Genomic DNA, 15,782 nt, shown 5'->3' with positions numbered 1-15,782 from the left:
AATGCAGTCAAGTTTGAGAACCTGTGGCCAAAATGCCAGAGTTCCTAAACCCTGGAATCCAGAGACTCAATCTAACCCACAGGAACCAGAGTTGACTTCTGTAAGGTTTTGAGCCTCATAATGTAGACCAGCAGCTTTACTTGTAGCAGAACAGTAAGGGAACAAATACAGTGTCTTTGTTTTCTTTCCTTAGCTGAGGAAAAGGAGAGGGACAGCTTGCAGACAAGTATATTCTTTCTGTCACTCTGTGTGTGTGTGTGTGTGTGTGTGTGTGGTGATCCACCTTCATCTCTTGGGCCTCCTAAAACCCCAGAGAGAGGTGACAGTCCAAGCCAATGAGGACTGCAAAGCCAACTGCAGAAAGACTCCTCTTTTGGTACTGGAGCCAATCATATTCTAATTGAAACAATAAAATCGAGGGCTGAGGAGGTGGGGAATGGAGGCCAAGGCCTTCCTACCCCATCTAGGTAAAAATGCTTGCCTAAAAATCTTCCCCTGGGGCTTTGGGACTACACATTTCCTGCTTAGCACTTCCAGAATCAACAGGCCCCTGACATGTCATAACCAGATCAAGGGTCATAGCCTAACACACAGCCTGTGTTCACTCATTTCTCTCCAAGCCCAACTTCCTTCATCTGTGGAGTGAAGTCACGGTATCTACCTGCTCGAGTTGCTACACAATGGATGGATGCAGGTTCTTAGCATGATGCTAGGCATGTGTAAGTAGTTGGTTAACAACAGTGCTTACTATTATGATCATTGTTGTCTACAGACTCTGTGTTAGTGTTCTCCAGGGAAGCAGAACCAATAAGAGATCTTGGTTCTTCAATAAGAGATATATCAATCTATCTATATTTACCAATCTCTCTAGTTATTGAGAGACAAATCTATTTAGAGAGAGAAAGTGCACATGGGGGAGAGAGATGTCGGATGGATGGATGGATAGATAGATAGATAGATAGATAGATAGATAGATAGATAGATAATAGATAAAGGAGTTGTTATAAGGAATTGGCTCACACAATTATGGAGGCTGAGAAGGCCCAAGATCTGCAAGCTGGACACCCAGGAAAGCTGATGGTGTAAGTTATAGTCCAAGTCTGACTCTGAGTCTAAAGTCAAAAGATCAGTGTCCCAACTCAAAGATGGAAAAACAGGCATAGAGAGTGAATACTCCCTTACTTGGCTTTTTTTTTTTTTTAAGAATTTCTTTTTTTTTTAATTCCAGTATAGTTAACAGTGTTATATTAGTTTCAGGTGTACAATTTAGTGATTCAGCAGTTCTATACATGACTTGGTGCTCATCAGGATAAGTGCACTCTTAATCCCCTTCATCTATTTCACACACACACACACACACACACACACACACCCCGCCACCCCCTGTAATCATCTGTAGAGTCTGTTCTTTGGTTTGTCTCTTTCTTCTTTATTTGTTTTGTTTCTTAAATTCTACATATGAGTGAAATCATATGGTATTTGTCTTCCTCTGACTGACTTATTCACTTAGCATTATCCTTTCTAGATCCATCCATGTTGTTGCAAATGGCAAGATCTCATTCTTTTTCATGACTGAGCTTTACTCAGCCTTTTGTTCTCCTCAGGCCTTGAAATGATTGGATGGGGACCACCCACATATTAGGAAGAGCAATCTACTGTATTCAGTCCACTGATTGATATGTTAATCTCATCCTGAAACACCCTCAACAGAACACACCCAAAATAATGTTTAACCAGATATCAGGGCACCCTGTGGCCTCATGGGGTTGACACCTACAGCATCCCTATAGTTTCCAGGTTACTAGGGTTTATGAGAAGTTACAAGCTAGTTTGTATGCATCATCTGTTTTCTTACCCATAACCCAAGTCCTCTGCCAGCCTGATACTCATTTTGCCCAAGATTCAGACCTCGATTTTCATGCAGTCAGGGGGTAAAGTTAATTTCTTAATCATCCTCTCAGGGGGCAAAGACCCCCCAAACTATCAGGGGTGGGGGAGTAGGCAGTAGCAGAAATAAAACCAGTGCAACTGAGAAGGTATACGAGCTTTCCCACCGAAGGATTGGTGGCAGAGCTGAGATTTCTTACCACATAAATCCCCCTTTGTCCTTTTCTCCCCTAACTTCTCCCCTACATGCTTACTGATTAATTGAGCATACCTGTTTAAATCATCCAATCTTGATTCTTCTAATGGTATGCCTGCAAGGGTTCTAAAAGTTAGAAATGATTTAGTATTAGAGGTTTTGATTACATTGACTATAAAATTAAATAAAATGAGCAAATGATGAATAGAAGGAGTGAGGTTTGAACTCCGCCTTATATCCTATGCACACAGCAGGCACACTTAAGTTGGTTTTTATCTTGGCCTATTTTGGGAGTGATATATTTGGCTCACAACCAGGAAGAGAAGATAAACAAGGACCTGTATCCTCTAAACCAACCTCAGCACTATTGACATTTTGGGCTGGATAATTCTTTGATGGGGATGGGCGGGTGGGGGGAGGTCTGTCCTAAGGCAATTCTAGGATGTTTAGGAGGGTTTCTGGCCTCTACCCACCAGATGCAGTAGTTATCCCCCTAGTTGTGACAACCAAAAGTGTCTCTTGACAGTGCAGATGTCCCTTTGGAGGGTAGGATGGGTTGCACCCAGTTGCGAATTACTGCTCTAAACCTAGGAAAGATTTCAGACTGTTAAATAGGAATGCACCAGCTTTCTCTAGGTCAAACGTCTATGGCACTTCATGTATAGGATTCACGTTTGATGAGCATTCTTTTACACAAACGCAGCTACTTTCTTTCTCTCCTGCATTCCTGTTGGGAGTTAAGGAATTTGCTTTCTTATTGAGTCAGGAAAGCATTGTGGTGAGAACAGATCTGGGTTCTAGTCTCAGCCCTATGCCTTCCGAGCATTATGACTGTGAGGAGTTAATGAACCTGCCCTCATTTTTTCCAGGTGTGTTAAGAAGGTCTTATAATTCAGGCCTCAAAGATGGTGGTGAAGATCCAATGAGTGACTGCCTGTAGAACTTTAGTTGGCCCACTGTAGCTGTGCCCACAAATGTTAGTTCTGCTAATTATTGGCCATTATCTAGGGGCGAATGTGGATCTCCCTCCTTTGGAAAGTGCCTCTCACACCTGACACACATCAAAATGCAATTCAGGTCCACCCCAAAGTCCTCTCACTTGAGTCACATAAAAGATACTTTCGGGTAGAAGATATGGCCCTTTTATTTATTTATTTGTTTGCCTATTTTATGGCTCCTCCTTTTGAATGGAAGACACTAAACAACCCTTTTAAGAAATGGTCTTACTTCTTTCCTTCAGCCCTTGAGAGGTAAGGCTTGCCCGTACGCAGTATCTTTTCCTCCTCCCAAAAGAAACCAACCTCATCAGCCTCTTGCTGCTGGAGTCGGGAAAGGTGGGGCTGGATACACTCAGTCCCAGATCTGTTCTTGAATCCTCTGCCAGGCTGGCGGTTGCCTCTCAGCCCCCTTCCTGCCTTTGAAGTGAAATCTCCTTATCATAGAACTGTCTGTCAATGTCTGCACTAATTTAGGGGAGAGTGGAAGGCAGGGTGTGTTGACTGTGGTATTGGCAGGCAAGCAGAGTGTTATCCTTCTCCTGGAGGGGACAAAGGCTTGACCCCTGAGCATGGTGTTTCTTTTTCCTGGCCCCCAGCTGTGACATTGGAACATTGCCCTATTTGTATTTCTTGTTTCTCTAAGGAATTTTGGGAATGTGTGGTAATAATAATAATAAATAGTAGCTGTCACTCAGCAGATATTTACTATTTGCCAAGACACCATGCAAAATGTTTTTTCTATGAGCCCAGTTTATCATTTCCAGCAACTCAGGAAAGTGGGGATTCTGATCACCATTTTAAAGGTGAAGAAATTGAGGGTTGGACAAATTCATGTTTTCAACATCCATATGTGGTAAGTGATGAGCCTGGGATATCAACCCAGATCTGCCTGATTCCAGAGCCCATGCCCTTAATCACTGGACTCAAATGTTTCTCTACTCATCCCAGACTCTGGAGCCATTGGACTTAGGAGGTGATTAGTTCCCAAAATGCCTGAATAGTAATGTTGACCCATCAAACAGAGATCTGAGAAAGAGCCCTTCACTATGTGTTAGCTGCAAATCCATACATAACCCGCACCAGCATGCACACGTGTCTTTAGTCCTCAGATGGCAAGAAAGGAATTGAAGCAATCCCCCTTTCCATTATGCAGACCTGAGCTACAGGATTAAATCTCCTATAAAATTAGACATTGAAATAAGCCAAAAAGAACAAAAATAAAAGAAAAAAATAACTCTTCTTCTCCAACATCATTCCTTTCTTCATTAATTTCACTATTCATTTAGCACTTTCTATACATCTGCCACTTTGCACTAGGAAGACACGCACTCAAAAGACATAACATCAAAAAATTTAGGAGAAAGGGATACATTAAAATAGTGTTCCTGGTGTGTTTGGTGGTAAAGGTTTCAGATGCCATGCTGGCTGATGGGGGGGGGGGGGGGGTGTTATCAGCTACATCTAGGGGAAAGAAGGCTTCATGAAGAATGCGACACGTAAGGTGGTCCAGAAAATGGAGGGGTAGGTGTTCATTAGCGTTAGAGGGTGTGCAAAGAAGGCGTCCTAGGCAGGAAGAAATGTTGAGCAAAGGCTGTGAACAAGTCAGTGTATATAAGGAGCTGGAAGGAATCTGGGATGGAACCCAAAAAGTGCACCCATTTCTCCCTTTAAAGAGCCAGAGCCATCAAATGCGATCTGCCACTTTGCATGTTGACCTTGGGTAGCTTTTCTATACCTGAAGACATAATTCCAATTGCAGGTAACAGAACTCTCAAGCAAAGAGATGACAGCAGAGCTCATCTCTGTACCTCTGTGATAGGAAGACAGTGGTTCAAGCCTTACCCTAGGCAAACACCTTGCACATACAACCTGGGTAAACAGAGGGCTCTTGCTCCCACCTAAAGCCCAGCTCCATGTGGTGACACATTCAAATGAAAGACAACTACCATAACAGTATCAAAGAGCAATGAATTCTTTACTGATTGCATGGAAAGATAGTCAAGGGGGCATTATGCCATAGCACGCTCTTCTCGTTGGCCAGCCCTTTTCCGAAGGCCAGACTCGTGCTGCACTCGTCACTCTGAGTCCCCTGTGTCACTCCTGAAACCCCCACTTTTTCTCTCTGTGGCCTCTACTACTGCGTGTATTGCTGTAGAAGTAGCCCTCTATCATCTCTGTCTTTGTCATATAAATTAATTCATATCAATTATAATTTATATATCATATAAATTATTAATCATATAAATTAATTAAGTCTTCAATTTTCTTCCATGCCCAGCAGGGCCCTTTATTGTGCTGTATGGGCTTATGGATAACACAGAATCCTACTTAGGAGAGAGGAGAATGGGAAAGGCTCTGAATATTTCTACCTTATATATGTGTCCCTCTCACCCCTGCATGTCACTAGAATGGGAAATACCTAAGTCTGAGTACAGATTTGATCCTTACAAGCTGTATGACCTTGGGTGAGTAATACCTCTGGGCCTCAATTTCCTATTCCATAAAATGGGACTATTCCTACCTATCCTAAGAAGTGTACAGGGGAACCACGGGTGAAAGAGCTCTGAAATACAATGGGCTCATCTTATGTTCATGTAAGGTTATTATAGCCTGAACCTAGACACGTCCGCTTTCTGTCAACTATTAGAGGTTCATGTGGAAAACATGGTTATTTGGAAAAGCAACAATTATGATAAGCCTAGTTATCAACTCCTGATTCAGGATCCAATGTATAGAGATCCAATATAATTAATTAGAGTTCACTATTATCATTATTCACTTTTATTTTATGGTTATTCTTAAAAATACTTTTCTAAGGTCACATATTTTACCAGAGCTGATTTTTTTTTATTAGTTTCAGAGGTAGTTTAATGATTCATCAGTTGCATATAATACCCAGTGCTCATTACATCATGTGCCCTCCTTAATGTCCATCACCAAGTTACCCCATCCCCCAACCTGCCTCCCCTCCAGCAACCCTCAGTTTGTTTCCTAGAGTTAAGAGTCTCTTATGGTTTGTCTCCCTCTCTAATTTTGTCTTATTTTATTTTTCCATCCCTTCCCCTATGTTCATCTGTTTTGTGTCTTAAATTCCACATATGAGTGAAATCATATGATATTTGTCTTTCTCTGACTTATTTTGCTCAACATAATACCCTCTATTTCCATCCACATCTTTGCAAATGGCAAGATTTCATTCTTTTTGATGGCTGAGTAATATTCCATTGTATATTCCATTGTATACCACATCTTCTTTAACCATTCATTTGTCGATGGACATCTTGGGCTCTTTCCATAGTTTGGCTATTGTAGACATTGCTGCTATAAACATCGGGGTGTGGGTGCCCCTTTGAATCACTGTATTTGTATCTTTTGGATAAATACCTAGTAGTGAAATTGCTGGGTCATAGGGTAGCTCTATTTTTTAGGAACCTCCATACTGTTTTCCAGGGTGGCTGTACCAGTTTGCATTCCCACCAACAGTGTAAAAGGGTTCCCCTTTCTCCACATCCTCACCAACATCTGTTGTTTCCTGAGTTGTTAATTTTAGCCATTCTGCCAGTATGAGGTGGTATCTCATTGTGGTTTTTGATTTGTCTTTCCCTGATGCCAAGTGATGTTGGGAATTTTTTCATGTGTCTGTTGGCTATTTGTATGTCTTCTTTGGAGAAATGTCTGTTCATGTCTTCTGCCCATTTCTTGACTGGATTATTTGTTCTTTGGGTGTTGAGTTTGATAAGTTGTTTATGGATTTTGGATACTAGCCCTTTATCTGATAAGACATTTGCAAATATCTTCTCCCATTCTGTCAGTTGTCTTTTAGTTTTGTCGACTGTTTCCTTTGCTGTGCAAAAGCTTTTTATCTTGATGAAGTCCCAATAGTTCATTTTTGCTTTTGTTTCCCTAGCTTTTGAAGACATGTCTAGCAAGAAGTTGCTGCAGCCGAGGTCAAAGAGGTTGCTACCTGTGTTCTTCTCTACTATTTTGATGGTTTCTTGTCTCACATTTAGGTCTTTCACCCATTTTGAGTTTATTTTTGTGTATGGTATAAGAAAATGGTCCAGTTTCATTCTTCTGCATGTCACTATCCAATTTTCCCAACACCATTTGTTTTCTGAAAAGACTTTTTTTCCATTGGAAAATGGAAAAAAAGTCTTTTTTCTTTTTGCTATTTTTATTTTTTATTTTTTTGAATTATATTTTTTATTTTTTTATCATTATGTTATGTTAATCACCATACATTATGTCATTAGTTTTTGATGTAGTATTCCATGATTCATTGTTTGCATGTAACACCCAATGCTCCATGCAGAACATGCCCTCTTTAATACCCATCACCAGGCTAACCCATCCTCCCACCCTCCTCCCCTCTAGAGCCCTCAGTTTGTTTTTCAGAGTCCATTGTCTCTCATGGTTCATCAGAGAGGGAGATGAACCATTGGACATTCTTTCCTGCTTTGTCAAAGATTAGTTGACCATAGAGTTGAGGGTCCATTTCTGGGTTCTGTACTCCAGGGCTGATTTTAGCAAAAGTCCCAAAAGGATGCTATACTGTGTCTGGTTCCCAGAAATCCATGTGGATCTTCTAGGCTGCACTGTTCCCTTGCAGGTTGACCCGGATAGAAGGTTTATATTCATGTTGGTTTCTATTCCCCCTTCAATATTACTGGAGTGTTATCTCTTAATGGGACTGCAAAATAGTTATTTTTGAGGTAGTATTAGGATGGATGCTTTGGTTAGTCAGTGCTCATTGGTCACATCTGCATTCTTGTGAACCTAATTTTTGTGGTTTTGCAAAATATTTAAGGCAACAATAATAAAAATCCTATCATATTCATCATTTCACTTAGAGTTCTTTTCTATGCATATGTGTAAGTTTTACATTGTAGTATATCATAACTGTTTACCACGTAGCTACATAATCATCATAATTATTACTTTGATAGCCACATTGGCATCCATCTTGTTAATGTGCCATCATTTACTTAACCTACATTTTCAACAGTGGGAGACTCTTTTTCCAATTTTCCCACTATTACAAATAACCTCTAGGTTATATATTTGTGCATATAGTTTCTCTCATTTTTTTAAGATTATTTCCTTAGGATACACTCCTTGAATGGAAACAGTGAGTCAAAGAATGTGAATTTTTAATAGTTTTTAAATAAATTGACATTATTTTTCCAGTTTACAATGCCATCAGCAATATATTAGTATTCTACTTTCATTACAACCTTATCAGTAGTATTATTATTTTATATTTAGTATGCTTAAATAGTACCTTACTTTTGTTTTTGCATTTTCTCCAAAATAGCAAGTTTTAATCAACCATTCGCTTATAAATTTTGCATTCTCTCATATTTTGAAAGGCCTAGGTAGTTTTTTTTCTTTTTTTAACATCAAGAACTCTTGGCTATCTTAGTCTCCCATTGCCAGATAGTTTTGTGTATCAAATAAAGCAAATGTTGATATTTTTCTAACAAAACATTCAGTGGCACTCCCATATTAAGTAATAAATGAGGACCTGTATATAAGGAACTATAGGGAGGACTCAGATAAAATAATAGGAAAATTATAAAATAAAGAGTTACAAAACCCAGGAAGACATATCTGCACCAGCATTCCCAAAGTCAAAAGCAAGGTTGCAATGCAGGTCAGACTGGTCAGACTTTGAAGACTTTCTCTGTCCCTGACCTGCTCCTCAGCCAGTCTCACTTTTCAAATAGCAAACTCAGGAGCTCCAGCCATACTGCTTCCAACATTTCCTTCTAAGTTTTATCCCAGGAAAGCTGCCTGATAAATAAAACCACCATTGTCACACACACATACACACACACACACACGCCTTCATACCAGATCAGGTAAATACATGAAACTCCATAATGTAGGAAATGGTTTCCCGAATCACAGACCAGTGAGGGATGAATGCCAGTTCCAGAGATCTGATTTTGCCCTGCCTTCCAGGCAACTTTGCCAGTCCCTGCGATGGATGTCTTCCATGCTCTGCCAAATGGTGGAAGGACATTCCAAGAATACAAACCACCATAAATCTGTCCTGGGGTTGAGTAATTTTATCCCTGTTGGGGACTTCTCTTTGACCTGAGGATGTCAGAGTTCGTTTGAGTAGGATAATTGCTACATACCAGTATCTGGGAACATAAAGAAATGACTCACTGCGTTTTTCCCTTTTCCTCTTACAGCCTCAATCGAGGGTTCTCCATAAACATGGTTAGCCTTCCAAGCTGCTGTCCTGCCAGTTGATATGAACGTGGCCTGTTGTTCACAGAAAGACTAACTCATGGCACTGCCAGAAGATCTCCACGGAGCACTGACAGAGTAACCAGATTAACTGAAAAAACACCCATTCAGTCAAGATCATGGGCTTTGGAAAATCTTAGTTTGCTGTGGATTTTTAAAATGAGGTGCATAATATACAGTGCCAACTTGTTCCAAGTGGTCATTGGCAGACCATTAGCTGGAAAATTGCTTCCAGTTTTCATCACTGTGCATAACTGATGCTCCCTTAGGGGAGCTGTCTGTGCCCTTCACTAGAAGTCCTATTTTAGCATGGCAACTACTGGATTATTTTATTATGTGTGCAGATGGCATGATGTATTAGAAAAAAAAATCACAGCAGTTCTGCAATCTCAGTGGAAGCGTTCATGATATTCTGCCCTGGTAGGAATGTAAACATGTCTTGATTATGTTAGTTATGATGTCTAAAGGTATTCTGTCCAACTCTTAAGCACTTTACATGAGAACACGACACCAAAACCAATCAGCATATTCAGTACACGTGGGAAAACAAGTATTCTCTCTCTTTTTTTTTTTCTTTTATAAATCTTGTCCTCTTTCTGGCTCAGACTGTCCAAGACAAACTCCACTCCTGGCATATCCCCAGTCATCTGTGGTAGATTGGTGACAACATGGCCATAATACTGTTAGACTTAACCTGTTGATACTTTACGCAACCAGCTGGATTTCTTGCAGTGCCAAAGGGGAGTAGAAGTGGGCTGGTGGTTGAAATATCTTAGCTCTTGGTTTCTGGTACTGGGGCACAGCTTAGCACATCCACATGCAGACAAACACAGGCGGCTTCTAGGTGGCCAGTGTACATAGTCACTCCTTCTATAGAAGAGTGTTTTCAAAGAACAAAAGGGGGTGGGTTTTTAATCAAAGACCATGGTGGGTTGAGGGTAAGGGCAGCAGAGTGCAGGTTTCCCGTGTGGTCTGACTTTACAACTTCAGAAAACTTTCTAGGTCAAGTTTAAATCACAGCTCTCTGAAGAGGGGAAATAGCAAGTGTCCCCTTGCGAGCCTGAAGAAGGAAAAGGGCCCAATCCACACTAGGTTCCTACCTCAGTAGAGAACCTACTAGTCCCCTTTAATCCTTTCTGGGATTATATCCACAATTAATTATTTCTTTTTTACTATGTCTTACAGCAAAGCACAGTCCTGGGAAACCGGTCAACCCAGCTATTGCTTGTCTTTGGGCATTAGAGAGATACCCATATTGCCTGACCCTACGTAATGCTTTAGCTTGCCCCACCCCACCGGGAATATAAACTTGGCTGAATCAAAAATTCAGCAAATATGGTCTGGGTACCCACAGTCCCAATCTGGGCCTGACAGGTATCAGGCTTTTCTTTAAATATGCATACCAACCCTGCGACCCTGCCAGCACAAGGACGTTTGGCCATTTTAGGGGGGTCTCTATACATGCACTCATAGTCTGCTCTCCCCTGGGGGGGGGGTCTCAAGAAATGCACAGCACATTGGAAAATGCCCCCACCTGAGATCTGGAAAGCTGATAGGGGAAGGGAAAGAAATGTGAGGCAGGTGAGTCACCTCGTAGGATGACTCCCCACAAACTTGTCAGGCTGTGTTGCCAGAGAAGGGGGGCTTCCGAGGGAACTTGGAGGGGTTTCAGTCACCACCAACATCTGGCCTTTTGACAGGTCAGCACCAGGACCATCAGGCTCTCACAGACCATAATGTTTTACAAATCCAGAATTAGGCGGCCAAACCCTGGCTGCCAATGCCCCTAAAGATAACATTCTGATCTCTCCTGCCCACCTCCTGAGTTTCAGTTCCGACAGCAAGGCTTCCTTCTTCTTTGATCCTTCTTTTATTTAGCAAGGCTTTGTTGAGCACCTACTATGTGCCAAGCATTGTGTTGGGGTAACAACAGAGTGTGAGGCCGACTCTCCGTGCCCTTCTGAAAGCATATCTCCTCTCCCACAAACGCTGCCCCCATCCCAGCTTTTCCACAATGAAAACAGAATTCAGACACCTGAATTCACCCCTGGCCAGAGTAACCTCACAAAATGCACATGGTGGCAGGCAGTTCCCTTGGCCGAGGAAGGAGACAGTAGCATCAGGCCACATGTTTGCATCCTTGTGTACAGCCAACCCTTCCCGGGCCCAGACTTAGCTGGTAAGAGCCTCCCAAAACAGCTTTCAGTTGCGTTCCTGGATATTCACCCTGGTCATCTGTATTCCCCTCCTGGGGAATGACCGCTGGTCATTATGCTGGATTCTCTGAAGCTCCAGTTCTCAAAGGAGTCCTGGGGACCCAGAATAGGGCCTCCGGAGTCCATAAGAACTCCTGTCAGGAGCTGAGATACTGTAGCTGGGAATTAACTGGTTTATGAATTCAGAGTCATTCTGAGACTACGGCTAACCACCTTGGACATGCCTTATGGTACAGATGGTCATTAAATGATGGAGGTTCAGCCTTCCTTCCTTTGGCTTTCACAAAATATGTTCTGAACAATTAAATAAGTAGAGTTTCCTAGTCTTTTTTTTTTTTTTTAGTCAGAAGTGTACTGACAGATTATTAAAAGGTGATGGGCAAGAGTGGAGATGGGAAAAGGCAAACCTGAAGACCCATGAAAGAACCCAGTTGAAGATGGCGTCTCTATAAATCCCTTAACTCCTGGCACACCAGGTATTTGTGTATGAGCTTCGACGTGTTTTCCAAACTGTCAACCTCATTTTGAAATCATTTGGGGGGATGGTTTTGGAAACATGGTGGCATAAAAATCTGAGCAGTCAGTTGCTAAACCAGCAAAATGGAGAAATGACTTGCTTCACAGCCTTTGGGTTCTTTGTTCCGTGTTGATCCACAATTTCCCCATCATTACTTCCTGCTGTGCTGCACCTTCTTCCCAAGATTGGGAAGTGGAGGAAATTTTACCTCCCAGAAGTTCAGGAATGGCTGTGGGGAGTTTTGTTTAAGGAGGCAGCGGGAGACCAGGAGGTAAGGGATAAATATTTTGATGTCTAAGGGCTATAAACTGTTGATGCTTACCTTTTCCTTTTACTTAAACCTCTGCTACACCTTTTATTGAAAGGCTGACACCCACACTTGTGCAGGAAAGACACTCTTGGGAATGAACAGAAATGAATAATTATCAGACTCTCTGGGGTGCCAAGGGGATTAGCTTGTTTCAGCTTCAGAACTGAATTTAAAATGCAGAGCATCGGTGGTTCTGCTAGGGTGAAAAGCAAATCACTTCAGTAGTTTAAGACATACCTAGGGGATAGAGATCCTATAAACTTTCTCATGGGTAATGGCATCCCTTCAGACCCCTGCTCAGGCTCTATGAGCTGTGTAACTGCACATTTGACTTCTACCTCCAAAGTAGGGGAAGCAACCCCAAGTTCTCTCCAAAGCCACTTCTAGTTGCTCAGACAGAGATTAACAGTCCTTATTCTGAGGGAATTCTGCCATTTTTTAACACTCAAGGGGAAAAGGAGTATCAACCGTACTGAAGAATATAAACTAAGGATAGAATCCTCTAATGGATTTACCCTGGTGTTATTTGCAAAGGTTTTCTTTGTCTGCAAATGTCACCTGATTGATTTTGGAGAGGAACAATAAAAGTCTCTCTGAAGAAAAGTTTCCAAGACCCCCTTAGCACTTTAGCTTTACCCAAACCTCCTCTTCCCTGTGCCATTAGCAGCTTCATTCTTTGTGATGTTTTCCCCTACGTTCTTTGGAGTAATTTTGTTACTTGACAACTAGACTTAAGATTGCCATAGACTCTTTAAAATCTAATCTTTGAAAATGACATAAATTCTTTTATGCCTTAAAAGCTGTTTTTATTCACCTCTCCCACAACCCCCTCCACCCCACTCTTTTGCTTTGTTGGGTTTTTTTTCTTTTAATCTCTTCTTTTAACGCAATTCCTTGGGTAGATTTTGAGTATTCTATAAAGAACTCAAACAGAAAAACTTAGCCATCCCCTTTTTCCCCAGCACTAATAATTCCTGCCTCCACTTGATCTTAGTTAAGGCTTGCTGCCCAAACAGCAGTGGGCTGTGGATTCCCATCTCTAGGGAGTGACCGGTCAAAACTGCTCATCAAAACAGAACCCATGAGATTATGAGGGAGGACAGACCAGGAGATGCTTCTGCTCAGGGCACAGCTGGGGACTCGATTTCAAAGACAAGGAGGTCCTGCTTCTTTGTTTCTTTAGATCTGCATCTCATCCTGTAGCCAGAGACTATCTTATGAATTCTGCTTTATCAAATTGCATGATTCCTGGTGCCACTGCACAGCTTCAGGTCAAACAGAACCCCATTTCCATTATTTTGCTCTAGTACTCTTGTGGGGAGACAGGGATATTCTTTTGACAGTGAATCAGCTGTGGGAAGCGTGAGGAAAAGTTGGCCCTGTGCACACGGAGGTTCTGCCACACCTTAATAAAAAGAACAAAATAGATCCTTCCCTGGAGATTCTCATGTAGGAAGGTGGCCAGAGGGATGGTATCAATGCTGGTTTTCTTCTGGCCATCATCTTGGCCCTGCAGGGAAAATTCGGGGGTGGGGTGCAGAGCACCATTTCTAAGATCTAAAAATTTTAAGATGAAATTCACCTATAAGATAAATGTAAAGGGGAAGTGCCAGTGAGGATGGGACCAGTTTTAGACCTCCTGCCCAACAGCACAAAGACTGACAAATGACTTCCCCAGAACAGCAGAAAATGGGTGTAAAAAGCTTTGTAAGATTGGAGTTTTGAGCACCACATGGGGCGATTTTACAATCTTGAAGAGCCCCAAGCATTCTTACTTCAGAGCCTCCCTTCTCCAATTACATCAAGCACGAAAAGGCACCAACAACATACACCTAATAAAATTTCAAAGTAACCCTATGACTTACACCAAATTGCAGTTGACTGGTTGACATAATGTTAAGTGTTGTAGATACATTCTTTGTGATTATACAATATTCTTTTCATATTTCGGAGCCAGTGGTTCAGGGGTTTCATTTCTTTAACAGCTTGTTTTGTTGCTGTTGTTCCAAACCTCCAACATTTCCAGGAGCCTTAGTAAGGCTCTTAAACCCAGGCCTTTTTGCCTCCAGTGCAGAGTGATAGAAACAGCCCTACTGACGTGAATGATGCGGAGACTGTTACATTAATCCAGTTGGAGATGCTAACACCCAAAACAATGAAGACACTGAAGACTGCTGGTTGCTTTCTGCATTGCTTAGAACCTTTTAAATGTCAGTTGTTTGGATCAAAGGGTATAAACGGGCTGTGCTCCATGTGGCTTTGCCCTGTTAGCACACACAGTGATCAAGTGTGGAATTCTAAGCTGGGTTGATATGCAAGAGCTCACAGATCTGTTTGTGTGGTTGTATTTAAATATCACCCTCCCCAAATTCTATAAAAACGTATTCAGGAGCTTTACTCTGTAAAAAAAAAAAAAAAAGAATTCTAAAACAAGAGACTCTTACTAGGTCATTATTTCTCCTGTGGTGGGGGAACTGATTTTGTGACAGAACTTTGAAGAAATACTTGCTTCCCATTAAATGCGAGTGTCTGGTGGTTGCTGTGTTCCACAAATTGATGGTGGCCCTCTCCCATTCCACAGAGGAAGCTGGCCTGGCCTCCCCCCAAAATAGCACAACAACCATGAAGACACCTTTTGAAGCTCTGGGTAGTCTCCCTATTCATGCATAATTTCAAGAATATGATTTGGACTGAGCCCTGCCATGGTCTTTGGTTATGTGACCCCTGAATCAATTCGAATTCTTTATATATATATATATATATATATACACACATATATTTCCAGTATTTTTTATTGACCACCATCAACTGCATTTAGTGCGTTTGCATTGGGAGCTGCCCGCTGACTCAGTGGCAGCTTTGAACAGTTCCCATACCTATTTCCCATACAGGAGAGGACCAAGAATGTTTTCCCACACACCAGCTGCAGAAGTTTGGAAGTGTGTGACCAAATTCTTTTTCACATCAACAGGCCTCTGTTTATAGGAGGTAAACTTAAAGAGAATTGGGTCGGGTTGAGAGGTGGGGAGGGGCTGGAGGGGGGCATATAGTGGGGTTTGAACACTGGAACTTTTGTCTTTTCCATTGTAATGCAACTCTCAACTCCAATTACCAGAAAGAGAAGCATTACCCTCTTCAGTGAGTGTTGGTCCCCCCCACCCCGCCCTCCAGAGTCGTTGGGCTTCCCCATGCTTAAACTCACATGTAGGCAATTCGAAGGCTCTCAGGGCTCAGAATGGTTTGTAGACCACTACCTTTGCTCAGCTAGTAGAAAAATGCTATCCCTACAAGGCCATGCTTGAGGAGACCGTGGCTTGGCTAGTGAAGTTCAGACTGCATTGAGCTGAATAACGTTAGGCTCTGGACTTTGCACTGCAAGTCTGTCATGACTGGCATGGAA

General features: G+C 41.9%; 1 protein-coding gene across 1 annotated transcript in view; it reads left to right on the top strand.

Moving 5' to 3' along the window:
* The window catches only part of SAMD12 (sterile alpha motif domain containing 12), a 379,933-nt gene extending 365,129 nt beyond the window's left edge, over positions 1 to 14,804 (top strand). Inside the window, exon 5 of the mRNA XM_032415888.1 lies at positions 9,282 to 14,804. Within this exon, the coding sequence (XP_032271779.1) occupies positions 9,282 to 9,304 (23 nt within the window). The 3' untranslated portion in view covers positions 9,305 to 14,804. The remainder of the gene's footprint in view (positions 1 to 9,281) is intronic.
* The last annotated feature ends 978 nt before the right edge of the window (positions 14,805 to 15,782 follow it).

This window comes from Phoca vitulina, unplaced genomic scaffold (genome assembly GCF_004348235.1).
Source record: "Phoca vitulina isolate PV1807 unplaced genomic scaffold, GSC_HSeal_1.0 scaffold18, whole genome shotgun sequence".
In the NCBI taxonomy this organism is placed as follows: domain Eukaryota; kingdom Metazoa; phylum Chordata; class Mammalia; order Carnivora; family Phocidae; genus Phoca; species Phoca vitulina.
This window is presented reverse-complemented; position numbering and strand designations above follow the sequence as displayed.